This window comes from Scyliorhinus torazame, chromosome 18 (genome assembly GCF_047496885.1).
Source record: "Scyliorhinus torazame isolate Kashiwa2021f chromosome 18, sScyTor2.1, whole genome shotgun sequence".
NCBI lineage: Eukaryota > Metazoa > Chordata > Chondrichthyes > Carcharhiniformes > Scyliorhinidae > Scyliorhinus > Scyliorhinus torazame.
The window spans coordinates 22,004,526-22,032,503 of record NC_092724.1 but is presented as its reverse complement, the minus strand read 5'-3'; the positions used below and the strand labels follow the sequence as shown (position 1 = coordinate 22,032,503).

At 51.2% G+C, this 27,978-nt stretch overlaps 1 protein-coding gene across 3 annotated transcripts in view; it reads right to left on the bottom strand.

Annotated features, from left to right (window-relative positions):
- Positions 1-27,978, bottom strand: part of LOC140395029 (small conductance calcium-activated potassium channel protein 2-like) — a 246,192-nt gene that overhangs the window by 158,299 nt on the left and 59,915 nt on the right. Inside the window, exon 3 of one of the 3 annotated variants that reach the window (XM_072482353.1) lies at positions 9,951-10,070. The exons of the other annotated variants lie outside the window; for them this stretch is intronic. Within the exon in view, the coding sequence (XP_072338454.1) occupies positions 9,951-10,070 (120 nt within the window). The remainder of the gene's footprint in view (positions 1-9,950; positions 10,071-27,978) is intronic. 3 annotated transcript variants of the gene reach the window in all.

Genomic DNA, 27,978 nt, shown 5'->3' with positions numbered 1-27,978 from the left:
CTGCACTGTCAGAGGGTCAGTACTGAGGGAGTGCTGCACTGTCAGAGGGTCAGTACTGAGGGAGCGCTGACTGTCAGAGGGTCAGTACTGAGGGAGCGCTGCACTGTCAGAGGGTCAGTACTGAGGGAGTGCTTCACTGTCAGAGGGTCAGTACTGAGGGAGCGCTGACTGTCAGAGGGTCAGTACTGAGGGAGCGCTGCACTGTCAGAGGGTCAGTACTGAGGGAGTGCTTCACTGTCAGAGGGTCAGTACTGAGGGAGTGCTTCACTGTCAGAGGTAAGTACTGAGGGAGCGCTGACTGTCAGAGGGTCAGTACTGAGGGAGCGCTGCACTGTCAGAGGGTCAGTACTGAGGGAGTGCTTCACTGTCAGAGGGTCAGTACTGAGGGAGCACTGCACTAGCAGAGGGTCAGTACTGAGGGAGTGCTGCACTGTCAGAGGGTCAGTACTGAGGGAGCGCTGCACGGTCAGAGGGTCAGTACTGAGGGAATGTGGCACTGTGAGAGGGTCAGTACTGAGGGAGTGCTGCACTGTTAGAGGGTCGGTACTGAGGGAGTACTGCACTGTCAGAGGCTAGTCCTGAGGGAGTGCGGCACTTTCGGAGGGTCAGTACTGAGGAAGCGCTGCACTGTCAGAGGATCTGTGCTGAGGGAATGCTGCAATGACAGAACGTTAGGACTGAGGGAGTGCTGCACTGACAGAGGGCCAGTACTGAGGGAGTGCTGCACTGTCAGAGGCTAGTCCTGAGGGAGTGCGGCACTGTCAGAGGGCCAGTACTGAGGGAGTGCTGCACTGTCAGAGGCTAGTCCTGAGGGAGTGCGGCACTGTCAGAGGGTCAGTACTGAGGAAGTGCTGCACTGTCAGAGGGTCAGTGCTGAGGGAGTGCTGCACTGTCAGAGGGTCAGTGCTGAGGGAGTGCTGCACTGTCAGATGGTCAGTACCGAGGGAGCGCCGCTCTGTCAGAGGGTCAGTACTGCGAGAGTGTCGGACTGTCAGAGGGTCAGTACTGAGGGAGCGCTGCACTGTCAGAGGGTCAGTACTGAGGGAGCGCTGCACTAGCAGAGGGTCAGTACTGAGGGAACATTTACTGTCAGAGGATCAGTACTGAGGGAATGTGGCATTGTGAGAGGGTCAGTACTGAGGAAGTGCTGCACTGTTAGAGGTTCGGTACTGAGGGAGTGCTGCACTGTCAGAGGCTAGTCCTGAGGGAGTGCGGCACTTTCAGAGGGTCAGTACTGAGGAAGCGCTGCACTGTCAGAGGATCTGTGCTGAGGGAATGCTGCACTGTCAGAACGTTAGGACTGAGGAAGTGCTGCACTGTCAAAGGGTCAGTACTGAGGGAGTGCTGCACTGTCAGAGGGTCAGTACTGAGGGAGTGCTGCATTGTCAGAGGACCAGCACTGAGGAAGTGCTGCACTGTCAAAGGGTCAGTACTGAGGGAGTGCTGCACTGTCAGAGGGTCAGTACTGAGGGAGTGCTGCACTGTCAGAGTGTCAGTACTGAGGGAGTGCAGCACTGTCAGAGGGTCAGCACTGAGGAACTGCAGCACTGTCAGAGGGTCAGTAGTGAGGGAATGTGGCACTGTGAGAGGGTCAGTACTGAGGGAGTGCTGCACTGTTAGAGGGTCGGTACTGAGGGAGTGCTGCACTGTCAGAGGGTCAGTATTGAGGAAGCGCTGCACTGTCAGAGGATCTGTGCTGAGGGAATGCTGCACTGTCAGAACGTTAGGACTGAGGGAGTGCTGCACTGACAGAGGGCCAGTACTGAGGGAGTGCTGCACTGTCAGAGGGTCAGTACTGAGGGAGTGCTGCATTGTCAGAGGATCAGCACTGAGGAACTGCTGCACTGTCAAAGAGTCAGTACTGAGGGAGTGCTGCACTGTCGAAGGGTCAGTACTGAGGGAGTGCTGCCCTGTCAGAGGGTCAGTACTGAGGGTGTGCTGCACTGTCAGAGGGTCAGTACTGAGGGAGTGGTGCCCTGTCAGAGGGTAAGTACTGAGGGAGTGCTGCACTGTCAGAGGGTTAGTACTGAGTGTGTGCTGCACTGTCAGAGGGTCAGTACTGAGGGAGTGCTGCACTGTCAGAGGATCAGTACTGAGGGAGTGCTGCAGTGTCAGAGGGTCAGTAATGAGGGTGTGCTGCATTGTCGGACGGTCAGTACTGAGGGAGAGCTGCACTGTCAGAGGGTCAGTACTGAGGGTGTGCTGCATTGTCAGAGGGTCAGTACTGAGGGAGTGCTGCAGTGTCAGAGGGTCAGTAATGAGGATGTGCTGCACTGTCAGAGGGTCAGTACTGAGGGTGTGCTGCATTGTCAGAGGGTCAGTACTGAGGGAGCGCTGCACTGTCAGAGGGTCAGTACTGAGGGTGTGCTGCAATGTCAGACGGTCAGTACTGAGGGAGTGCTGCACTATCAGAGGGTCAGTACTGAGGGAGCGCTGCACTGTCAGAGTGACAGTACTGAGGGAGTGCTGCACTGTCAGAGGGTCAGTACTGAGGGAGCACTGCACTGTCGGAGGGTCAGTACTGAGGGAGCGCTGCACTGTCAGAGGGTCAGTACTGAGGGAGCGCTGCACTGTCAGAGGGTCAGTACTGAGGGTGTGCTGCACTGTCAGTGGGTCAGTACTGAGGGAGTGCTGCACTGTCAGAGGGTCAGTACTGAGGGAGCGCTGCACTGTCAGTGGGTCAGTACTGAGGGAGTGCTGCACTGTCAGTGGGTCAGTACTGAGGGAATGTGGCACTGTGAGAGGGTCAGTACTGAGGGAGTGCTGCACTGTTAGAGGGTCGGTACTGAGGGAGTGCTGCACTGTCAGAGGCTAGTCCTGAGGGAGTAATAATCAATGATAATGGCATAGTGTAGGTTAGATGGCTTTTGTTTCGGTGCAACATCGTGGGCCGAAGGGCCTTTACTGCGCTGTATTGTTCTATGTTCTATGAGTGCGGCACTTTCGGAGGGTCAGTACTGAGGAAGCGCTGCACTCTCAGAGGATCTGTGCTGAGGGAATGCTGCAATGTCAGAACGTTAGGACTGAGGGAGTGCTGCACTGTCAGAGGGTCAGTACTGAGGAAGTGCTGCACTGTCAGAGGGTCAGTGCTGAGGGAGTGCTGCACTGTCAGAGGGTCAGTGCTGAGGGAGTGCTGCACTGTCAGATGGTCAGTACCGAGGGAGGGCCGCTCTGTCAGAGGGTCAGTACTGCGAGAGTGTCGGACTGTCAGAGGGTCAGTATTGAGGGAGCGCTGCACTGTCAGAGGGTCAGTACTGAGGGAGCGCTGCACTAGCAGAGGGTCAGTACTGAGGGAACATTTACTGTCAGAGGGTCAGTACTGAGGGAATGCTGCACTGTCAGAACATTAGGACTGAGGAAGTGCTGCACTGTCAAAGGGTCAGTACTGAGGGAGTGCTGCACTGTCAGAGGGTCAGTACTGAGGGAGTGCTGCATTGTCAGAGGACCAGCACTGAGGAAGTGCTGCACTGTCAAAGGGTCAGTACTGAGGGAGTGCTGCACTGTCAGAGGGTCAGTACTGAGGGAGTGCTGCACTGTCAGAGTGTCAGTACTGAGGGAGTGCAGCACTGTCAGAGGGTCAGCACTGAGGAACTGCAGCACTGTCAGAGGGTCAGTAGTGAAGGAATGTGGCACTGTGAGGGTCAGTACTGAGGGAGTGCTGCACTGTCAGAGGCTAGTCCTGAGGGAGTGCTGCACTGTTAGAGGGGCAGTACTGAGGGAGTGCTGCACTGTCAGAGTGTCAGTACTGAGGGAGTGCAGCACTGTCAGAGGGTCAGCACTGAGGAACTGCAGCACTGTCAGAGGGTCAGTAGTGAAGGAATGTGGCACTGTGAGGGTCAGTACTGAGGGAGTGCTGCACTGTCAGAGGCTAGTCCTGAGGGAGTGCTGCACTGTGAGAGGGGCAGTACTGAGGGCGTGCTGCACTGTTAGAGGGTCGGTACTGAGGGAGCGCTGCACTGTCAGAGGCTAGTCCTGAGGGAGTGCGGCACTTTCAGAGGGTCAGTATTGAGGAAGCGCTGCACTGTCAGAGGATCTGTGCTGAGGGAATGCTGCACTGTCAGAACGTTAGGACTGAGGGAGTGCTGCACTGACAGAGGGTCAGTACTGAGGGAGTGCTGCACTGTCAGAGGGTCAGTACTGAGGGAGTGCTGCATTGTCAGAGGATCAGCACTGAGGAACTGCTGCACTGTCAAAGAGTCAGTACTGAGGGAGTGCTGCACTGTCGAAGGGTCAGTACTGAGGGAGTGCTGCCCTGTCAGAGGGTCAGTACTGAGGGTGTGCTGCACTGTCAGAGGGTTAGTACTGAGTGTGTGCTGCACTGTCAGAGGGTCAGTACTGAGGGAGTGCTGCACTGTCAGAGGATCAGTACTGAGGGAGTGCTGCACTGTCAGAGGGTTAGTACTGAGTGTGTGCTGCACTGTCAGAGGGTCAGTACTGAGGGAGTGCTGCACTGTCAGAGGGTCAGTACTGAGGGAGCGCTGCACTGTCAGAGGATCAGTACTGAGGGAGTGCTGCAGTGTCAGAGGGTCAGTAATGAGGGTGTGCTGCATTGTCGGACGGTCAGTACTGAGGGAGTGCTGCACTGTCAGAGGGTCAGTACTGAGGGTGTGCTGCATTGTCAGAGGGTCAGTACTGAGGGAGTGCTGCAGTGTCAGAGGGTCAGTAATGAGGGTGTGCTGCACTGTCAGAGGGTCAGTACTGAGGGTGTGCTGCATTGTCAGAGGGTCAGTACTGAGGGAGCGCTGCACTGTCAGAGGGTCAGTACTGAGGGAGCGCTGCACTGTCAGAGGGTCAGTACTGAGGGTGTGCTGCAATGTCAGACGGTCAGTACTGAGGGAGTGCTGCACTGTCAGAGGGTCAGTACTGAGGGAGCGCTGCACTGTCGGAGGGTCAGTACTGAGGGAGCGCTGCACTGTCAGAGTGACAGTACTGAGGGAGTGCTGCACTGTCAGAGGATCAGTACTGAGGGAGTGCTGCAGTGTCAGAGGGTCAGTAATGAGGGTGTGCTGCATTGTCGGACGGTCAGTACTGAGGGAGAGCTGCACTGTCAGAGGGTCAGTACTGAGGGTGTGCTGCATTGTCAGAGGGTCAGTACTGAGGGAGTGCTGCAGTGTCAGAGGGTCAGTAATGAGGATGTGCTGCACTGTCAGAGGGTCAGTACTGAGGGTGTGCTGCATTGTCAGAGGGTCAGTACTGAGGGAGCGCTGCACTGTCAGAGGGTCAGTACTGAGGGTGTGCTGCAATGTCAGACGGTCAGTACTGAGGGAGTGCTGCACTATCAGAGGGTCAGTACTGAGGGAGCGCTGCACTGTCAGAGTGACAGTACTGAGGGAGTGCTGCACTGTCAGAGGGTCAGTACTGAGGGAGCACTGCACTGTCGGAGGGTCAGTACTGAGGGAGCGCTGCACTGTCAGAGGGTCAGTACTGAGGGAGCGCTGCACTGTCAGAGGGTCAGTACTGAGGGTGTGCTGCACTGTCAGTGGGTCAGTACTGAGGGAGTGCTGCACTGTCAGAGGGTCAGTACTGAGGGAGCGCTGCACTGTCAGTGGGTCAGTACTGAGGGAGTGCTGCACTGTCAGTGGGTCAGTACTGAGGGAATGTGGCACTGTGAGAGGGTCAGTACTGAGGGAGTGCTGCACTGTTCGAGGGTCGGTACTGAGGGAGTGCTGCACTGTCAGAGGCTAGTCCTGAGGGAGTAATAATCAATGATAATGGCATAGTGTAGGTTAGATGGCTTTTGTTTCGGTGCAACATCGTGGGCCGAAGGGCCTTTACTGCGCTGTATTGTTCTATGTTCTATGAGTGCGGCACTTTCGGAGGGTCAGTACTGAGGAAGCGCTGCACTCTCAGAGGATCTGTGCTGAGGGAATGCTGCAATGTCAGAACGTTTGGACTGAGGGAGTGCTGCACTGTCAGAGGGTCAGTACTGAGGAAGTGCTGCACTGTCAGAGGGTCAGTGCTGAGGGAGTGCTGCACTGTCAGAGGGTCAGTGCTGAGGGAGTGCTGCACTGTCAGATGGTCAGTACCGAGGGAGCGCCGCTCTGTCAGAGGGTCAGTACTGCGAGAGTGTCGGACTGTCAGAGGGTCAGTATTGAGGGAGCGCTGCACTGTCAGAGGGTCAGTACTGAGGGAGCGCTGCACTAGCAGAGGGTCAGTACTGAGGGAACATTTACTGTCAGAGGGTCAGTACTGAGGGAATGCTGCACTGTCAGAACATTAGGACTGAGGAAGTGCTGCACTGTCAAAGGGTCAGTACTGAGGGAGTGCTGCACTGTCAGAGGGTCAGTACTGAGGGAGTGCTGCACTGTCAGAGGGTCAGTACTGAGGGAGTGCTGCACTGTCAGAGTGTCAGTACTGAGGGAGTGCAGCACTGTCAGAGGGTCAGCACTGAGGAACTGCAGCACTGTCAGAGGGTCAGTAGTGAAGGAATGTGGCACTGTGAGGGTCAGTACTGAGGGAGTGCTGCACTGTCAGAGGCTAGTCCTGAGGGAGTGCTGCACTGTTAGAGGGGCAGTACTGAGGGAGTGCTGCACTGTCAGAGTGTCAGTACTGAGGGAGTGCAGCACTGTCAGAGGGTCAGCACTGAGGAACTGCAGCACTGTCAGAGGGTCAGTAGTGAAGGAATGTGGCACTGTGAGGGTCAGTACTGAGGGAGTGCTGCACTGTCAGAGGCTAGTCCTGAGGGAGTGCTGCACTGTGAGAGGGGCAGTACTGAGGGAGTGCTGCACTGTTAGAGGGTCGGTACTGAGGGAGCGCTGCACTGTCAGAGGCTAGTCCTGAGGGAGTGCGGCACTTTCAGAGGGTCAGTATTGAGGAAGCGCTGCACTGTCAGAGGATCTGTGCTGAGGGAATGCTGCACTGTCAGAACGTTAGGACTGAGGGAGTGCTGCACTGACAGAGGGTCAGTACTGAGGGAGTGCTGCACTGTCAGAGGGTCAGTACTGAGGGAGTGCTGCATTGTCAGAGGATCAGCACTGAGGAACTGCTGCACTGTCAAAGAGTCAGTACTGAGGGAGTGCTGCACTGTCGAAGGGTCAGTACTGAGGGAGTGCTGCCCTGTCAGAGGGTCAGTACTGAGGGTGTGCTGCACTGTCAGAGGGTTAGTACTGAGTGTGTGCTGCACTGTCAGAGGGTCAGTACTGAGGGAGTGCTGCACTGTCAGAGGATCAGTACTGAGGGAGTGCTGCACTGTCAGAGGGTTAGTACTGAGTGTGTGCTGCACTGTCAGAGGGTCAGTACTGAGGGAGTGCTGCACTGTCAGAGGGTCAGTACTGAGGGAGCGCTGCACTGTCAGAGGATCAGTACTGAGGGAGTGCTGCAGTGTCAGAGGGTCAGTAATGAGGGTGTGCTGCATTGTCGGACGGTCAGTACTGAGGGAGTGCTGCACTGTCAGAGGGTCAGTACTGAGGGTGTGCTGCATTGTCAGAGGGTCAGTACTGAGGGAGTGCTGCAGTGTCAGAGGGTCAGTAATGAGGGTGTGCTGCACTGTCAGAGGGTCAGTACTGAGGGTGTGCTGCATTGTCAGAGGGTCAGTACTGAGGGAGCGCTGCACTGTCAGAGGGTCAGTACTGAGGGAGCGCTGCACTGTCAGAGGGTCAGTACTGAGGGTGTGCTGCAATGTCAGACGGTCAGTACTGAGGGAGTGCTGCACTGTCAGAGGGTCAGTACTGAGGGAGCGCTGCACTGTCGGAGGGTCAGTACTGAGGGAGCGCTGCACTGTCAGAGTGACAGTACTGAGGGAGTGCTGCACTGTCAGAGGGTCAGTACTGAGGGAGCACTGCACTGTCGGAGGGTCAGTACTGAGGGAGCGCTGCACTGTCAGAGGGTCAGTACTGAGGGAGCGCTGCACTGTCAGGGGCTCACTACTGAGGGAGTGCTGCACTGTCAGAGGGTCAGTACTGAGGGTGTGCTGCACTGTCAGAGGGTCAGTACTGAGGGAGTGCTGCACTGTCAGAGGGTCAGTACTGAGGGAGCGCTGCACTGTCAGAGGATCAGTACTGAGGGAGCGCTGCACTGTCAGAGGGTCAGTACTGAGGGAGTGCTGCACTGTCAGAGGGTCAGTACTGAGGGAGTGCTGCACTGTCAGTGGGTCAGTACTGAGGGAGTGCTGCACTGTCAGTGGGTCAGTACTGAGGGAGCGCTGCACTGTCAGTGGGTCAGTACTGAGGGAGTGCTGCACTGTCAGTGGGTCAGTACTGAGGGAGTGCTGCACTGTCAGAGGGTCAGTACTGAGGGAGTGCTGCACTGTCAGAGGGTCAGTACTGAGGGAGTGCTGCACTGTCAGAGGGTCAGTACTGAGGGAGTGCTGCACTGTCAGAGGGTCAGTACTGAGGGTGTGCTGCACTGTCAGAGGGTCAGTACTGAGGGAGCGCTGTACTGTCAGAGAGTCAGTACTGAGGGAGCGCTGCACTGTTAGAGGGTCAGTACTGAGGGTGTGCTGCACTGTCAGAGGGTCAGTGCTGAGGGAGCGCTGCACTGTCAGAGGGTCAGTACTGAGGGAGCGCTGCACTGTCAGAGGGTCAGTGCTGAGGGAGTGCTGCACTGTCAGAGGGTCAGTACTGAGGGAGTGCTGCACTGTCAGAGGGTCAGTACTGAGGGAGTGCTGCACTGTCAGAGGGTCAGTACTGAGGGAGCGCTGCACTGTCAGAGGGTCAGTACTGAGGGAGTGCTGCACTGTCAGAGGGCCAGTACTGAGGGAGCGCTGCACTGTCAGAGGGTCAGTACTGAGGGAGTGCTGCACTGTCAGAGGGCCAGTACTGAGGGAGTGCTGCACTGTCAGAGGGTCAGTGCTGAGGGAGTGCGGCACTGTCACAGAGTCAGTAGAGGGTGTGCTGCACTGTCAGAGGGTCAGTACTGAGGGAGTGCTGCACTGTCAGAGGGTCAGTACTGAGGGAGTGCTGCACTGTCAGAGGGTCAGTACTGAGGGAGTGCTGCACTGTCAGAGGGCCAGTACTGAGGGAGTGCTGCGCTGTCAGAGGGTCAGTACTGAGGGAGTGCTGCACTGTCAGAGGGTCAGTACTGAGGGAGTGCCGCACTGTCAGAGGGTCAGTACTGGGGGAGTGCTGCACTGTCAGAGGGTCAGTATTGGGGGAGTGCCGCACTGTCAGAGGGTCAGTACTGAGGGAGTGCTGCACTGTCAGAGGGTCAGTACTGAGGGAGTGCTGCACTGTCAGACGGTCAGTACTGAGGGAGTGCTGCACTGTCAGAGGGTCAGTACTGGGGGAGTGCTGCACTGTCAGAGGCCTCTGGGCAGCATTCTCTGCCGGCAGGATTCTCGGTTTTGCCGGAGCCCGGGAGTTTCCTGCCGGCGTGGGGCTGCCCCACAATGGGAAACCCCATTGACCGGCCGAAGGAACAGAGAATCCCGCCGGCGGGTCGAGGTAGAATTGTGGCGGGGCAGAGAATCCAGCCCCTCATCTTTCGGAAAAGACATTTAACCGTGGTTCCATCTTCCATCTTGGATATAAAATCTTCCATATCACGATTGAAAAGAAGAGCAGCAGTGTAGTTCTCCCCAGCCTCCTGACCAATATTCATCCCTCAACCAACATCACTAAATCACATTGTCTGGTTATCATCGCATTGTCTGTGGGATCTTGCTATGCGCAGCCTAGCTGCTCCGTATCACAACATCAAAACAGTGACGAGGCTGGAGTATTGGATTGGGTCTTATATGCTTTGGGGTATTCTGAGGTTGTGGTAAATGCTATTTATAAATGCACAACTACATCCCAAACCTCGCAACTGTTGCCACACATCACTGTGCAGCGAGAAGTAGAACAGAACATCCAGCTTCAGTGTGCAGCTGGTCATAGAGGACATCTCTGCCCTTGGATTAATGCTACAGAGAAATCTGCCATGCTTCTCACTAATGATTGTTCTAATGAACATCCATACTGCGAAGTATCAATGTAACACCTCCAATCACAACCCCCACCCCTCACACTCACATTGTGTGGACTCACACTTTTTAATAGCTGAGGCCATTGGAGGGGGCTGATGTCTTTGCCACTTTCTGCTACAAATTGGAGTTGGGGAGAGAGGCGAAGGCTTTCTTCTAAGTGCTGATTCTGGAGAGGGGAAATGAAGAGTTAATTTCATAAGGCAGGTTCCTGCTCACACATGAACCCATCGGAGGGTAAATGCTGGACTTGTAGGCATGTACCCAGGATGGGAAATCACAGTGCAACTTGCCTTTATATAGTGCCTCTCAGATCAGAAACGTCCCAAGGTGCTTCGTAGGGATGTAATCAGACAAAACACCAACACCGAGGTGAATAGAGAGATGTTAAGGCAGTTGACTAAAAGCTTGGTCAAAGAGGTTACAAAATAATTCCCACAGAGCAGAAAGAGGCGGAGATATTTATGGAGGTAATTCCAGAGTTCAGGGCCAAGGCGGCTGCAGACCAATGGTGGAGTGACCGGAAAACATCAGGAATACATAAATACACACCTGAATTCGCAACAGGCTCTCCCAATGGTTCAAGTTCTTTGAACATGAAATGGGACAATGTCAGATCACTAGATTAAGTCATTAGGTCAGATCAGTCATGACAGCACAAGAACATTTCAGAGAAAGATACATTCTCCTATCTTAGACAGTACTGTCAACACCAGTACTGCAGAGGAGGAATGGAGACAGGTGGTCATTTTGGACATAGCACCATTTGTCTGTTATTAAATCCAAAATACTTCCCACACAAGAATGGAAATTAAGGTCAAAAAGGAGACTACGGAGAGAGCTAAACGATGGTCTCAATGTCATTTTTACAGACACTTTTCAAAGGATCAAACAATCCATTTCAAAATCCCTTTACATTGTCCCCATCAAACACTCCCAGGACAGGTGCAGCATGGGGTTAGATACAGAGTAAACCTCCCTCTACACTGTCCCCATCAAACACTCCCAGGACAGGTGCAGCATGGGGTTAGATACAGAGTAAAGCTCCCTCTACACTGTCTCCATCAAACACTCCCAGGACAGGTACAGCATGGGGTTTGATACAGAGTAAACCTCCCTCTACACTGTCCCCATCAAACACTCCCAGGACAGGTGCAGCATGGGGTTAGATACAGAGTAAAGCTCCCTCTACACTGTCTCCATCAAACACTCCCAGGACAGGTACAGCATGGGGTTAGATACAGAGTAAACCTCCCTCTACACTGTCTCCATCAAACACTCCCAGGACAGGTACAGCACAGGGTTAGATACAGAGTAAAGCTTCCTCTACATTGTCCCCATCAAACACTCCCAGGATTGGTACAGCACGGGGTTAGATACAGAGCAAAGCTCCCTCTGCAATGTCCCCGTCAAACACTCCTAGGACAGGTACAGCACAGGGTTAGATACAGAGTAAAGCTCCCTCTACACTGTCCCCATCAAGCTCCCAGTACAGGAACAACATGTGGTTAGATACAAAGCAAAGCTCCCTCTGCACTGTTCCCATCAAACACTCCCAGGACAGGTACAGCACGGGGTTAGATACAGAGTAAAGCTCTCTCTACACTGTCCACATCAAACATTCCCAGGATAGGTACAGCACGGGGTTAGATACAGAGTAAAGCTCCCTCTACACTGTCCCCATCAAACTTTCCGAGGATAGGTACAGCATGGGGTTAGATACAGAGTAAAGCTCCCTCTACACTGTCCCCATCAAACACTCCCAGGACAGGTACAGCACGGGGTTAGATAAAGAGTAAAGCTCCCTCTGCACTGTCCCCATCAAACACTCCCAGGACAGGTACAGCACGGGGTGAGATACAGAGTAAAGCTCCCTCGACACTGTCCCCATTATACATTCCCAAGACAGGTACAGCACGGGGTTAGATACAGAGTAAAGCTCCCTTTACACAGCCCCATTAAACACTCCCAGGACAGGTACAGCATGGGGTATAGACACAGAGTAAAGCTCCCTCGACACTGTCCCCATCAAACACTCCCAGGACAGGTACAGCACGGGGTTAGATACAGAGTAAAGCTCCCTCTACACTGTCTCCATCAAACACTCCCAGGACAGGTACAGCACGGGGTTAGATACAGAGTATAGCTCCCTTTACACAGCCACTTCAAACACTCCCAGAACAGGTACAGCACGGGGTTAGATAAAGAGTATCTCTGGATACTGTGGGTATAAGTAGCTGGGGTACAGTCTCCTGTACATGGTCCCAACAAAGTTCTTATACCCCTGAAGATTTATTGGTTGTTACTGTGTCGAATATGAAACCGTTTTCAGTTGACCTTTGCAGCTGCTGCTTTCAGTTCGACACAACAGAAGAGATTTTAGAAAGTGACACTGCACAGATAGCTGAGGGTGAGGAGCCCCAGGACTATGGAATAAAGGCAGGGGCGTGAGGTGAAGCACTGCTCTCTAAAACTGCCAACACAGGCATGATAGGCCAAAGTTCTCTGTCTGTGCTATAAGTTCGTATGATTGTGTGAAAAATAAGTGGCCAACATGAAGGATATAGAAATCCAGGAAGCCGGGATGTATTTAAAGAGTGATGCATCGCGGGTAATAAAAGATGAAAGAGACACATCTTCAGGACCTTGTGGTTTTCAATGCATCAAATTGAGAAAAAAAATCAAGAAACTCCTAATGCACAAATCATAATTCTCTAAACCCAGGAATTGTAATGTTGCATTGTGAATTTGTCAGTGCTCAGTGGTGTATCGGTAATATCATTGAACTAGTAACCCAGTGAGCCAGGCTGTAGCATGGCGGCCACAGGTTCAACTTCCACCACAGCAGTTAAATGTAATCAATTAATCTGGAATTAAAAGCTAGTCTAATTGTGACCACAAAACCAGTGTTGATTGTCGTAAAAACCCACCTGGTTCACTAAAGTCCTTTAGGGAAGGAAATCTGCCATCCATACCTGGTCTGGCCTACAGGTGACTCCAGGCCTACAGCAATGTGGTTCACTCTTAAATGGCCTAGCAAGCCACTCAATTGTATCAAAACTGCTAAAAGTTCTAAAAGGAATGAAACCAGTTGGACCATCTCGCGTCAACCTCAGCACCGGACATGACAACTGCAAACCCAACCCTGTGGACCCTGCAAAAACCTCCTAACATCTGGGGGCTTGTGCCAAAACTGGGAGAGCTGTCCCACAGACTGATGGAATCATACCTTACACACAAAGTCCTAGACACCACCATACCTGGGTACGTCCTGTCCCACCGACAGCACAGACCCAGCAGAGGTGGGGTGGTATAGAGTTCAGAGCAAGTTGCCCAGGGAGTCCTAAACATCAACTCTTTTCAAAACATAAACGTTATAGCAAAACTTTCAGTTAAAAGTTCTCAGACCGACACCAGTCCTTTCCTTTTCGCGAAGTCCAGCGCTTCCTCAGGTGACTCGAAATAGAAATGTTGCTCCTCGTATGTGACCGAGGATACAATAGCCCGAACTTCACATTTATCTTGAAAAGGGTCGACCTGATCTGGTTAAGCCCCACTCTTCTCCTGGCCACCTCCACACTCAGGTCTTGTTGTCCCATTTACGGTCTCCCATTCACGGCTTCCTCGCGAGTGCTCTGTGAGCCTTGTCCACCTCCAAGGGTCGGGGGAATGCCCCATCCCCCAGCAGCTTCTCAAACATACCCGCTATGTATGCCCCAGCGTTTGCTCCTTCGGATCCCTCCGGGAGCCCAACGATCCTCAAGCTCTGCCGGCGGGACCTATTCTCTAGGTCCTCCACCTTCTCCAGGGGCCTTTTCTGCTGGTCACTCAGCATCCCCACCTCCAACTCCACCGCTGTTTGATGTTCCTCCTGCACAGCCAGCGCCTTCTCTACTTTCTGGATCGCCCGAGCTTGGGCATCCAATCTAAGTTCCAGTCGCGCAATATCCTCTTTAATCGGGTCCAAGCAGTCCTGCTTCTGTTTGGCGAAGCCCTCCTGGATAACTTGCATCAGCTGCTCCGTTAACCGCTGGGTCGACAAGCCAGCGGTCCGGTCCTCCGCCATGCCTACTCCCGGTGCAGCTTCAGCCCAAGCCTTCTCTGTCCTTCTGTTTCTACCTTTGCGAGCACTTCTAGTCCTTCTCTCCATGCACCGATGTGGGAATTCGGTTCACAATTGCCTCTGTCATCGATTTTACAAATCAAGTCCGGTAAAGAAATCGGGGGAAAAAGTCCAAAAGTCCGACCCGAGCGGAGCCACCAAATGTGCGACTTACTCCTTCATAGCCACCGGAAGTCCTAAACATCAACTCTTAACACCATGGAGTCTGATGGCATCAGGTCAAATGTGGACAAGGAAACCTCCTACAGATTACCACGTACCCTCCTCGCTCAGCTGATGAATCAGTACTCCTCCATTGAGGGTAATCTCCATTGTGTTGCGTTGCACTACCACCGTGCTAAATTAGATAGATTTTAAAAAGATCTAGCAACACCAGACTGGGCATCCATGTGGACCACCAGCCGCATCAGAACCAGAATCTGTAACCTGATGGCCCGGCATATCCCGCACTCTATCATTACCAGCAAGCCAGGAGATCAACCCTGGTTCGATGAAGAGTGCAGGAGGGCCAGGAGCAACATCAGGCAGACCGAAAAATGAGGAGTCAACCTAGCGAAGCTACAACACAGGACTTCTTGTATGCCAAACATCAGGAGCAGCAAGTGATAGACCGAGCTAAGCATTTCCACAACCAATGGATCAAATCTAAGCTCTGCAGCCTGGCCACATTCAGTTGTCAATAGTGGTGGTCAATTAAACAATTCGCTGTAGGAGGTGGCTCCACAAATATTTCCATCCTCAACGATGGGGGAGACAAAAAACACTGAAACATTTTCAACAATCTTCAGCCACAGGTGTCACAAGCAGGATCCATCTCGGTCTCCTCCGGAGGTCCCCAGCATCTCAGATGCCAGTTTTCAACCAATTCAATTCACTCCACGTGATATCAAGAAACAGCTGAAGGCACTGCATTCTGCAAAGGCTGTGGGCCCTGACAATATTCCAGCAATAGTACTAAAGACCTCAGGGATTGAGAGATTTGGGGACCTATTCATCCAGGAGGGCTTTCCGACCTTGGAGGCACTAGAGGAGGAGTTTGATTTTCATGGTCATGAACTGGTTTTGGTACCTTCAGGTACGGGACTTCGTACAGAAGAAGGTTCCAAGCTTTCCTCGCCACACCCTGAGGGGACTACAGGACAAAGTGATGTCAAAAACAGAGATTGGAGAGGGGAGGGTTTCGGAGATACACAAGGAGTTGATGGAGTGGGAAGGGGCCCCTATCAGAGAGGTGAAGAGGAAGTGGGATGGGGAGCTGGGAGGAGAGCTGGAAATTGAACTGTGGGAAAACGCCTTGAAGAGAGTCAATTCATCCTCGTCATGTGCCAGGTGTAGCTTGATCCAGTTCAAGGTGGTCCACAGGGCCCACATGATGACTGCTCAGATGAGCAAGTTCTTTGAGGAGGTGGAGGACAGATGTGGGGGTAGCCCGGTGAACCATGTACGTATGTTTCGGACATGTCTGAAATTGAAGGGGATTCACGGATGTTATGTCAGATGTCCTGGAAGGGAGGGTAACTCCGAGTCCAGAACTGGCAATATTTGGGGTATCGAAAGATCCGGGGGCCGGGGGGGGGGGGCAACCGTTCATCGACTTCTTCAAAGAAAATTGAACATCAGCAGTAAGGGAGGGGGGAGGGGAAAAGGGGGGGGGGGGGGTGGTGGAGGAAAACAGGAGGCATGGCAATGTTAGATAGGGACATGGAACTTAGTATACAGATAATTAAAGAATAGGGCGGGGGTAGTAGGGGGATGTTTTCTTCTGTTTTTTTGTTCTTTTAGGTGTTTGGCGTGTGTCGGCCCGCACGGTTGTTTAAGAAATGTTAAGCTGTGAAAATTACAAATGCTTCAATAAAATATTTTCTGAAAAAAAAAGTACGAAAGACCTGTGTTCCAGAACCTGTCGTGCCCCCAGCCAAGCTGTCCCAGTACAGCTACAAAACTGACATCTACCTGACAAAGTGATGAATTGCCAAGGTGTGTCCTGTACACAAAAAGCAGGGCCAATCCAACCCAGGCAATTAACACCCCATCAGTTTACTCTCATCATCAGTAAAGTGGTGGAAAGTGTTGTCGACAGTGCTATAAAGTGGCACCGACACAGCAATTGCCTGCTCACGGGGGAGGGTTATTCATCCCAAGGAGGAGAAAACATATGGGTGGCATGGTAGCACTGTCGCCTCACAGTGCCAGGGTCCCAGGTTCGATTCCCGCTTGGTCACTGTCTGTGCGGAGTCTGCACCTTCTCCCCGTGTCTGCGTGGGTTTCCTCCGGGTGCTCCGGTTTCCTCCCACAAGTCCCGAAAGATGTGCTATTAGGTGAATTGGACTTTCGGAATTCTCCCTCTGTGTACCTGAACCAGGTGCCGGAATGTGGCGACTAGGGAATTTTCGCAGTAACATCATTGCAGTGTTAATGTAATCCTACTTGTGACACTAATAAAGATTATTATTATTCATGGCAAGGGGAGGACGAGGCCACCATGGCTGACAAGAGAGGTCAGGGTCAGCATTAAAGCAAAAGAAAAAGCATACAATGTGGCGAGGATTAGTGAGAAGCCAGAAGATTGGCAGGCTTTTAAAAGCATGCAGAGGACAGCTAAAACAAAATAAGGGGGGGACAAGATGAAATATGTGTAAGCTAGTAATATAAGAGATTGCAAGAGTTTTTCTCGATATATAAAAAGAAGAGAGGCAAGAATGGACATTAGACAACTGGACAATAAAGCTGGAGACGTAGTAATGGGGAACAAAATGGCAGAGAAACTGAATAGGTTCTTTGCATCAGTCTTCACGGTGGAAGACACTAGTGGCATACCAGAACTTCAAGAGAGTCAGGGGCAGACGAGTGTAGTGGCCATTGTTAAGGTGAAGGTGCTGGGAAAGCTGAAAGGTCTGAAGGTGGATAAATGAGCCAGACCGGATGGACTAAACCCCAGGATTCTGAAGAAGATAGGTGAGGACTTGGCGGAGGCATTGGTGGTGATCTTTCGGGAATAACTGGAGTCAGGGTGGGTCCCAGAGGACTGGAAAATGTAACACCGCTGTTTGAGGGAGGGAGGCAGAAGACAGGAAATTATAAGCCGGTTAGCTTGACTTCAGTCGTTGCTAAGATTCTTAAGTCCATTGTTAAGGATGGGATTGCTCAGTACTTGCAAATGCATGGTAAAATAGAGTCAGCATGGCTTCATCAAGTGGAGGTCATGCCTGTTAGAATTCTTTGAGGAGGTAACGAGGAAGTTAGACAAAGGAGAGCCAGTGGATCTGATCTATTTGGATTTCCGGTAGGCCTTTGACAAGGTGCCGCACAGGAGGCTGTTAAATAAGATAAGAGCCCATTGGAGACAAGGTACTGGCATGGATAGAGGATTGGCTGACTGGCAGAAGGCAGAGAGTGGGGATAAAGGGGTCAATGTTGGGATCACAACTATTCGCGATATACATTCTGGAAGAAGGAACTGAGGGTATGGTTGCTAGGTTTGCAGATGATACAAAGATCTGTAGAGGGGCAGGTAGTGTGGAGGAAGCAGGGAGGTTGCAGAAGGACTTGGACAGGCTAGGAGAGTGGGCAAAGAAGTGGAAGATGAAATACAATGTGGAGAAGTGTGAGGTTATGCACTTTGGTAGGAAGAATAGAGGTATAGACTATTTTCGAAATGGGGAAAGGCTTCTGGAATATGAAGTACAAAGGAACTTAGGAATCCCAGTTCAGGATTCTCTTAAGGTTAACGTGCAGGTTCAGTTGGCAGTTAGGAAGGCAATTGCAATGGGTTAGCATTCATTTCAAGAGGACTAGAAAATAAGAGCAGGGATGTACTACTGAGGCTGTATAAGACTCTGGTCAGACCCCATTTGTAGTACTGTGAGCAGCTTTGGGCCCTGTATCTAAGGATGGATGTGCTGGCCTTGGAAAGGGTCCAGAGGAGGTTCACAAGAATGATCCCTGGAATGAAGAGCTTGTTGAATGAGGAACGGGTGAGGACTCTGGGTCTGTACTCGATGGAGTTTAGAAGGATGAGGGGGGATCGTATTGAAACTTACACGATACTGAGAGGCTTAGACAGAGTGGACATGGAGAAGCTGTTTCCATTAGTAGGAGAGACTAGAACCCGAGGGCACAGCCTCAGACTGAAGGGACGACCCTTAAAAACTGAGATGAGGAGGAATATTTTCAGCCAAAGGGTGTTGAATCTATGGAACTCATTGCCACGGCTGGCTGTGGAGGCCAAATCACTGAGTGTCTTTTACACAGAAATAGATAGGTTGTTGATTAATAAGATGGTCAGAGTAATGGGGAGAAGGCAGGAGAATGGGGATGAGAAACATATCAGCCATGGCCCATCAGCGGAGCAGACGCGATGGGCCAAATGGCCTAATTCTGCTTCTACATCTTGTGTTCTTCTGGCAAGAGGGTAACCAGGGAAAGAGTAGGGCCCATTTGGGACCAAAGTAGCAATCTGTGTGTGGGGCAGGAGACATAGGTGATGTTTTAAATGAGTTTTTTGCACCTCTGTTAATTCTGACGAAGGATAATGTTGATATAGAAATCAGGAAGGGGATATAACTGAACAAATCAGCATTGAGAGGGAAGAGGTATTAGCGGTTTTAGCGGGCTTAAAATTGGATAAATCCCCAGGACCAGATGATATGTATCCCAGACTGATGTGGGAGGCAATGGAGAAGATTGCAAGGGCTTGGACGATAATTTTCAAATCCTCTCTGGTCACAGGAGACATGCCAGAGGACTGGAGGACAGCTAATGTGCTACCATTATTCAAGAAGAGACGTAGGGGAAAAATTAGGTAATTACAGGCCTGTGAGTCTCACATCACAATGAACTATTGGATGCTAGGAAATACAAGAGGACCAAATGGACCTTGGGGGCATGCCCACAGATCCCTGAAGGCAGCAGGACAGGTAGAGAGGTGGTTAAGAAGGCAAATGGGACACTTTCCTTTCATTGCTGGAGCACAGAATATAACAGCAGGGAGCTTATGATGGAGCTGCATAAAATTCAGGTTTGGCCACAGCTAGAGTACTGTGTGCAGTTCTGGTCATCACACTATAGGAAGGATGTGATTGCACTGGAGAGAGTGTAGAGGAGATTCACCAGGATGTTGTCTGGGCTGGAGTGTTTCAGCTATGAAAAGAGGCTGGATAGGATGGGGTCGTTTTCCTTTGAGCAGAGAAGTCTGAGATGGCACCTAATCAAGGTGTATAAAATTGTGAGGGACATAGATAGGGTAGATAGGAAGGAACTCTTGCCCTTAATAGAGGGTCCAATAACCAGGGGTAATTGATTCAAGGTAAGGGGCAGGAGATTTAGAGGGGGGATTTGACGAAAGGCTTTTTCACCCAGAGGGTGGTGGGATTCTGGGACTCGCTGCCTGAAAGGGTGGTAGAGGCGGGAAGCTTCACAACATTTAAGAAGCATTTAGATGAGCACTCGGAACACCATGGGCGAGATTCTCCGTTTGGAGATTCTCCCGCCGGAGGACAATTGCTACCGATTTACGGAGCACAAATGAGGAAGCAATTCAGTATATATTGCCATACAAATGTATGCATGGCGAGGAATATGAGGGACCTCTGAAGGAATCCCGCTCGAGTCCATTGCCCGGCAACCACACCCGCACCCCCCCCTCCCCCCACAGCAAAGCAGCCCCCCACCCCCAAATTTCCTGGGTGCCCCCACTTCCCCCAAATACGGGGTAAACTGACCAATGCCCCCCCTACATATGCAGTATGCAGTAAAACAACTAGGCTATGGCGAGTGAATACCTGACACTCCCTTTAGCTGCCCTACCCTCTACACACACACACAAGACAGACAAACACAGGAAGGGGAGGAGGGAGAGAAAATAATGAAGATGAAGGTTAAAGGTCTTTGCTTCTGATGATGAGTTCTTCGCAGTAGGCCTTCCTCCCAGCCGCTGGTTGCTCAAAGCCTCTGGGTTGCCGCTGGTGATGGTCTTCTTGGCAGAGTCATTGATTCAGTATGGTACTTACAGGCAGCAGGCGTCTTTCTTCAGTTTCTATTAAACTGGGCTGTCAACTCAAAGATTCACATTCACGCCTATTTTTTTCGTGAGACACTTTGGGCGCGATCTAGCTAAATTGCAACAGAGTCACATGTCGCGTGCGTTTAGTCAGGTGTTTACGCCGCTCGCAGCTTCGATAAAGACCACAATATTCAACGGGACTCTGTTGCAATCCTGGGCTTCAGCGGGGAATGCCCCACCGAGGCCGCACTTAGTCCTGTTTCCTGCACGGAGAAGCTCTGCTCACCAGAATTCCTCAGTGCGGAGGAGATTGGGACGCCATTTTTAAATGGCGCCCTGATCACTCGACCACCCCGATGCAACTCCCGGATCCACCAAAGCCCCAACTCACCTATAAGGAGATCCTCACCCCCCCCCCCACCTCACATGGGCAGGGCACCCCTGGGCCCAATCCTCAGCACGGACAAAATGCCAGCCTGTCAGTGGCACCTTGGCAGTGCCAGGCTAACACCTAGGTGCCGAGACGCCAATCAACCGGGCGCCTCCGATACCCTGAGCGAACTGCCCAAGTGCCGTTCCACCTGATCCCCGTTTTGTGGTGTTCGCCGAAGGTCTCCGAGGCGAAGGGATTAGATCCCAACGCCTCGGGTAGATCAGGCCAGCTGCATATTAGAGTGAGACTAGTTAGAACGGGCGAGATCCAGATTGCGAAGTCTTGCGAGATACCGTTAGATCTCGTGAGGCGCGGCAAGCCTGGTAAATCCCGGAAGAGGCCACTCCCAGAATGTCGCTCCCCTGTTTGGGTGGGACGCGGCCAGTAGATTGCGTCCTTTGTCTCATCAAATCTGCTTCCAGTCCGTGGTTTGACTTCACTTCCCTAGTCCCAAGAGAAACATGCCCAGACTTGCGAGAGACAGAAGAGCTCTTATACTGGACGTCTGGAGCGAATTCATCAGATCTTTGAGAGAGAGAGTTGGAACTCCTCCATCCAGACTTCAGAATCAAAATAAAACTAACTCCAGCCTTGTGACACACTGAGAAACCTGTCAGTGAAATCGGAACCAATTACCTCTGGTCACCGGGCAGGGCACAGACATTTGAACCAATTCATTGGCCACCAGCCAAGTCAATAAAAGCGAGTCATCACTAATGCCTTCTTGCTGTTGCAATCCCCTGCTCGAATTAAAGGCACAGGCCACTTACAAGCTGCTTTGCCTTAAAGTCGCAGGTCCATTAATCCTCCATGTTTCAAAAATGTAACAGCAAAAATAAAAGGGGAAATAAAGGAATAAACAGGAAACAAACAGGAGGACCCTTACACATCGAACAAACAATGTCCTAATAATTTCCACGACCCTTCAAGTGCATCCTGACATTACCCCTGAACGGCCTGACTGTAATTTTAAACGTTCTGCTCCTTGCTCTGGACTCCGCCCTCTGTAAGAGTGGAGAGCATCGACATTGATGACTGGGAAGAGCCTGCTACCCATTTTTTGGTAGATTTTTGTTGGGGTGAGGATATTTCGAGGTTTTGAATTAGGGCAGATGGATTAAGTTGAGATACAGAATCAGAGATTGAGAGCAATTCCTGGCCCAGAAGGAAGCCATTTGTCCCACTATTCAGTGGCTGTTAAAAAAAAAAAAAGAGCTATCCAACCTAAACCCAAGATCTGGGCGGCATGGTAGCACAGTGATTAGCACTGTTGCTTCACAGCTCCAGGGTCCCAGGTTCGATTCCGGCTTGGGTCACTGTCTGTGCGGAGTCTGCACGTTCTCCCCGTGTCTGCGTGGGTTTCCTCCGGGTGCTCCGGTTTCCTCCCACAGTCCAAAGATGTGCAGGTTAGGTGGATTGGCCATGATGAAATTGCTCCTTAGTGTCCAAAAAAGGTTAAGTGGGGTTATGGGGATAGGGTGGAAGCGTGGAGAAAAGGTGGAGGTATGGGCTTAGATAGGATGCTCTTTCCAAGGACCGGTGCAGACTCCATGGGCCGAATGGCCTCCTTCTGCACTGTAAATTCTATGATTCTAAGAGCCAGCTCCTGGTTCTTGGCCCTGTAGGTTCCAGCACCTCAAATGCATATCCAAGTATATTTTAAAGGTGAGGAGGGTTCCTGCCTCGATCATCCTTTCAGGCAGTGAATTCCAGATACCCAGCACCGTCTGGGTAAAAAGTTCTCCTCAACTCCCCTCTAATCCATCTGCAAGTTACTTTAAATCTCTTCTCTCATCAGTGGCCTCTGTACTCGGGGAATAAATCCAGGGGTGCTTAGCACTGCTGCCTCACAGCGACAGGGACCTGGGTTTCTTCCCGACCTCGGGTGACTGTGTGGAGTTTGCACGTTCTCCCAGATTCTGGGTGGGTTTCCTCCGGGTGCTCCGGATTCCTCCCACAGCCCACAAAAGGTGTGCAGGGTTAGGTGGATTGGCCATGCTAAAATCGCCCCTTAGTGTCGAAAGGTTAGATGGGGTAATGGGGATAAGGGTGGAGGTGTGGAGATAGGATGGAGGTATGGGCTTAGGTAGGGTGCTCTTTCCAAAGCTGGTGCAGACTGGATGGGCCGAATGGCCTACTTCTGCACTGTAGGGATTCCATGATTCCTTCCTACCCACTCCATATGGGGCGAGATTTTCCGACCGCCCCCGCCGGGTCGGAGAATCGCCGGGGGCTGACGTGAATCCTGCCCCCGTCGGTTGCCGAATTCTCCGGCACCGGAGATTCGTCGGGGGTGGGAATCGCGCCGCGCCGGTTGGCGGGCCCCCCCCCCTCCGCGATTCTCCGGCCCGGATGGGCCGAAGTCCCGCTGCTGGAATGCCTGTCCCGCCGGCGTGGATTAAACCACTTCTCTTACCGGCGGGACAAGGCGGCGCGGGCGGGCTCCGGGGTCCTGGGGGGGGGGGGGGGGGGGCGGGCCGATCTGGCCCTGGGGGGTGCCCCCACGGTGGCCTGGCCCGCGATCGGGGCCCACCGATCCGCGGGCGGGCCTGTGCCGTGGGGGCACTCTTTTCCTTCCGCCTTCACCACAATCTCCACCATAGCAGAGGCGGAAGAGACTCCCTCCACTGCGAATGCGCGGGGATGCCGTGAGCGGCCGCTAACGCTCCAGCGCATGCGCCGCCCGGCAATGTCATTTCCGTGCCAGCTGGCGGGGTGGAAATCAGTCCGGCGCGGGCCTAGCCCCTCAAGGTTAGGGCTCGGCCCCCCAAGATGCGGAGGATTCCGCACCTTTGGGGCGGCGCGATGCCGGACTGATTTGCGCCGTTTTTGGCGCCGGCCGGCGGACATCGCGCCGATTACAGAGAATTTCGCCCCATTGGACTTTTATAATTTTGTACACCTTAGCTTCTTCTGTTCCATAGAAAACAATTCCAGTCTACCTAATTTCTCCTAATAGCTAATAACAAAATAAACCAGGATCAGTGAGCCGTGGACTAACTGAATGGTGGAACAGGCTCGGTGGGTTAAAAGGCTTCCTCCTGTTCCTCTGTTAAAGATGAGATGAGACTGAGATGGAACATTTGCCACAATCTTAACTGACTCCCAAAAGTTCTGCCAGATGAATCAGGAACTAGGATAATGACTTGCACCCGACCTCTATCTAAGTGTATAGGACTTAGGTCGTGTAGTGAATATTGTATACTGAATTGTGTAGTGAATATTCATTGTACAATATGCACATTCCAGTATCATAAGAGAAAGATTGCATTTGGTATCAAGCTGAAAGAAAAGCGATACAATGCTGCAAAGATTAGTATTAGGCCAGAAGATTGGGAAAATTGTAGTAACCGGTGTCGGATGACTAGAAAATAATAAAGAGGGGGAAATTGGAAGAGAGTAGACCCTCGCCAGCGAACACCACACCATCGAGAAACATGCAGCTTGGGGGGCAGGAGAATCCCACCCATAGAGTATTTGGATTTCCAAAAGGCATTCAATAAAGTGGCACATGAAAGGTTACTGTACAAGATAAGAGCTCATAGAATTAAGGGTGATATAATAGCATTGATAGAGAATTGTCTATCTAGAGTTGGGACAAAATAGTAATTTTCAGGTTGGGAAACAGTAACTACTGGAGTGCTGCAGGGATCAGTGCTGGGACCTCAACTATTTACAACCTATGTCAATACGTGGGGGAAGGGACTGACTGTATTGTATCAAATTTGCTGGCGATACTAAGTTAGGTAGGAAAGCAAGCTCTGAGGAGGATACAAAGAGCCTGCCAAGGAATTTTGGTTGTTTAAGTGACTGGGCAAACATTTGGCAGACGGCGTACAATGTGGGAAAATGTGAGGTGCTCCACTTTGGCAGGAGGAATAGAAATGCAGAAAATTATTTATACAGAGAGAGGTTGCGGAATTCTGAGGTACAGAGGAACCTGGTTGACCTTGTATGAGAATCACAAAATGTTAACATGCAGGCACAGCAAGTAATTAGGAAGGCGAATGGAATGTTGGCCTTTATTGAAGGTGAATGGAGTATAAATAGGGAAGTCATGCAACAGCTGTACAGGACATTGATAAGACCATATCTGGAGCACTGGGTACAGTTTTGCTTCCTTACTGGAGGGAGCACTTGCAATTCAGAGAAGGTTCACTAGGCTGATTCCTACGAGAAAGTGCGAGACTGAGAGCGGTGTGCGAGCTTGGAGCTCCTGAGAGAACATCAGGATTCAGAAGTGACACCGGGCAAGTGGAAGCAGCTGATAGGGTGAGTACGGTGAGATACGTATTTACCACTTTTAACGCTTATAGTTTGTAGGGTCTATATTTGTGGTCTATAGTTCATAAGGGCTATATTCTGCAGTAACAAGAGGAGGGCCCGAAGGTAATTGATATTTTTTGATTTTAAGTATCTTCCAAAAGGTTTAATTTAATGGGGTAGGTCATGGCAGGAGAGTTTGAAACCGCGGTATGTTCCTCCTGCTCTATGTGGGAAGCTGGGAATATTTTCAGTGCCCAGGGTTAGCATGTGTGCAGGGGCAGCACGGTAGCATTGTGGATAGCACAATTGCCTCACAGCTCCAGGGTCCCAGGTTCGATTCCGACTTGGGTCACTGTCTGTGCGGAGTCTGCACATCCTCCCCGTGTGTGCGTGGGTTTCCTCCGGGTGCTCCGGTTTCCTCCCACAGTCCAAAGATGTGCAGGTTAGGTGGATTGGTCATGCTAAATTGCCCTTAGTGTCCAAAATTGCCCTTAGTGTTGGGTGTGGTTACTGGGTTATGGGGATAGGGTGGAGGTGTCGACCTTGGGTGGGGTGCTCTTTCCAAGAGCCGGTGCAGGCTTGATGGGCCGAATGGCCTCCTTCTGCACTGTAAATTCTAAGTGTCTCCAGGTGCAGCTTCTGGAAGCCTTGAGTTTGGAGCTGAAACAATGGCTGGGGACGCTGTGGAGCATCCACAAGATGGAGAATATCTTGAATTGCATAGATAGAGAGGTGGTCACACCGCAGGCTAAGACTCCACATGTAGGAAGGCAATGGGTGACAATCAGGCAGAGCAAGGCAATGGGTGACAATCAGGCAGAGCAAGGCAATGGGTGACAATCAGGCAGAGCAAGACAACTAAGTGGCTGTGCAGGAATCGCCTTCGGGCATACCCTGCAAAACAGATATACCACTTTGGATACTGTTGGGGGGAATGGCCTCTCAGGGGAAAGCAGCAACAGCCAAATTCATTGCACTACAGTTGGGTCTGCTGCACAAGGGAGGAGTAACAACTATGCGAATGCAATAGTTATCGGTGATTCAATTGTAAGGGGAATAGGTAGGCATTTCTGTGGCCGCAAACAAGACATAAGGATGGTATTTTGCCTCAATGGTGCTGGGGTGAAGGATGTATCAGAGCGGCTACAGGACATTCTGGAGGGGGAGGGTGAACAGCCTGTGGTCATGGTACACATTGGTACAATTGACATAGGTAAAAAAACAGAATACAGGGAATTAGTAAGTAAGTTGAAAAGGTGGGACCTCAAAAGGTAGCGATCTCAGGATTACGCGTTAGTCAGAGCAGAAATGGCAGGATGTATCAGATTTATATATGCTGAAAAGATGACGTGAGATGGAGGGTTTCAGATTCCTGGGATAGAGGGACCTGTTCTGGAGGAAGGTGGGACTGACAAACTGGACAGGTTGCACCTGGGCAGGACCGGGACTGATGTCCTCGGGGGAGTATTTGCTAGAGTGGTTGGGGAGGGTTTAAACTAAAATGGCAGGGGGATAGGAACCTGTGCCAGAAGCCCGAGGAGAGGGAAACATGGACAAGAACAAAAGACAGAAGGGGGAATAAGAAAAGTGAAAGGCAGAGAAATTAAAGGCCAGAATCAAACAGGGCCAGAGTGGAAAATAATGGGAATGGGACAAGGAATGTTAAAAAGACAAGTCTACTGGTTTTAAATGTGCAGAGCATTAGCAATAAAGTGGATGAATTAATTGCGCAAATAGCTGTAAACAGGTACGATATAGTTGGGATTGCAGAGACATAGCTGCAGGACCAGGGTTGGGAATTGAATATCCAGGGGGATTCAGTAATTAAGGAGGACAGACAAAAAGGGAAAAGGCAATAGGGTTGCATTGCTAAATTGCCCTTAGTGTCCAAAAAAAGGTTGGGTGGAGTTACTGAGTTACGGGGATAGGGTGGAGGTGTGGGCGTAAGTGGGGTGCTCTTTCCAAGGGCCGGTGCAGACTTGATGGGCCAAATGGCCTCCTTCTGCACTGTAAATTCTATAATTGCTGGTTAAAGAGGAAATAAACTCCGACAATGTGGAATCTGTCAGAAACACCAAAGGGCAAAAGACGTTCGTGGGATTTGTATACAGACTCCCAAACTGTTGTGGTGATGTTGGGAATGACATTAAACAAGGAAATTAGAGATTCATTCGCTGAAGGAACGTTTGTAATTATGGGTGACTTCAATCTGTAAATAGATTGGGCAAATCAAATTAGTAACAATACCGTAGAGGAGAGATTCCTGGAATGTTTATGGGATGGTTTTCTGGAGCAGTACATTGAGGAACCAGCTAGAGAACAGGCCATCCTAGATTGGCTATTGTGCAATGAGAAAGAAATAATTGGCAATCTAGTTGTGCGAGGTCCCTCGAGCATGAGCGAACATAATATAATCACCGAGATGGAGAGTAAAATAGTTGATTCGGAGACTAGGTCCTGAATCTAAATAAAGGAAGCTATGGTGGTGTGAGGCACGAGTTGGCTATGATGGATTGGGGAACGTTACTTAAAAGGGACGAAGGTGGATCGGAAATGGCAACATTCAAAGAGCGCACGGGTGAACTGCAACAATTATTCATTCCTGTCTGGTGCAAAAATAAAACAGGAAAAGTGGCCAAACCACGGCTTACCAGGGAAATTAGAGGTTGTGTTAGATCCAAGGAAGAGACTTACAAATTGGCCAGAAAAAACAGCAGGCCTGAGGACTGGGAGCAGATTAGAATGCAGCAAAGGAAATGACTAAGAAGGAGAAAATAGAGTATGAGAGCATGCTTGTGGGGAACATTAACACTGACTGTAAAGGTTTCTATAGGTATGTGAGGGGGGGAAAGATTGGTGAAGCCAAATGTCTGACAGTCAGAAACAGGGGAATTTATTAATGGGGAACTAAGAAATGGCTGACCAACTAAATACATACTTCGGTTCTGTCTTCACGAAGGAGGACCCAAACAAGATACCAGAAATGTTGGAGGACACAGGATTTACTGAGAGGGAGGAACTAAAGGAAATCAGTAGAGAAATTGTGCTGGGGAAATTGATTGGATTGAAGGCTGATAAATCTCCAGGGCCTGATCATCTACATCCCAGAGTACTTAAGGAAGTGGCCCTAGAAATAGTGGATGCATTGGTGGTCATCTTCCAGGATTCTATAGCCTCTGAAACAGTTCCTGCAGATTGGAGGGCAGCTAATGTAACTCTGCTATTTAAAAAGAGAGATAAAGAGAAAACAGGGA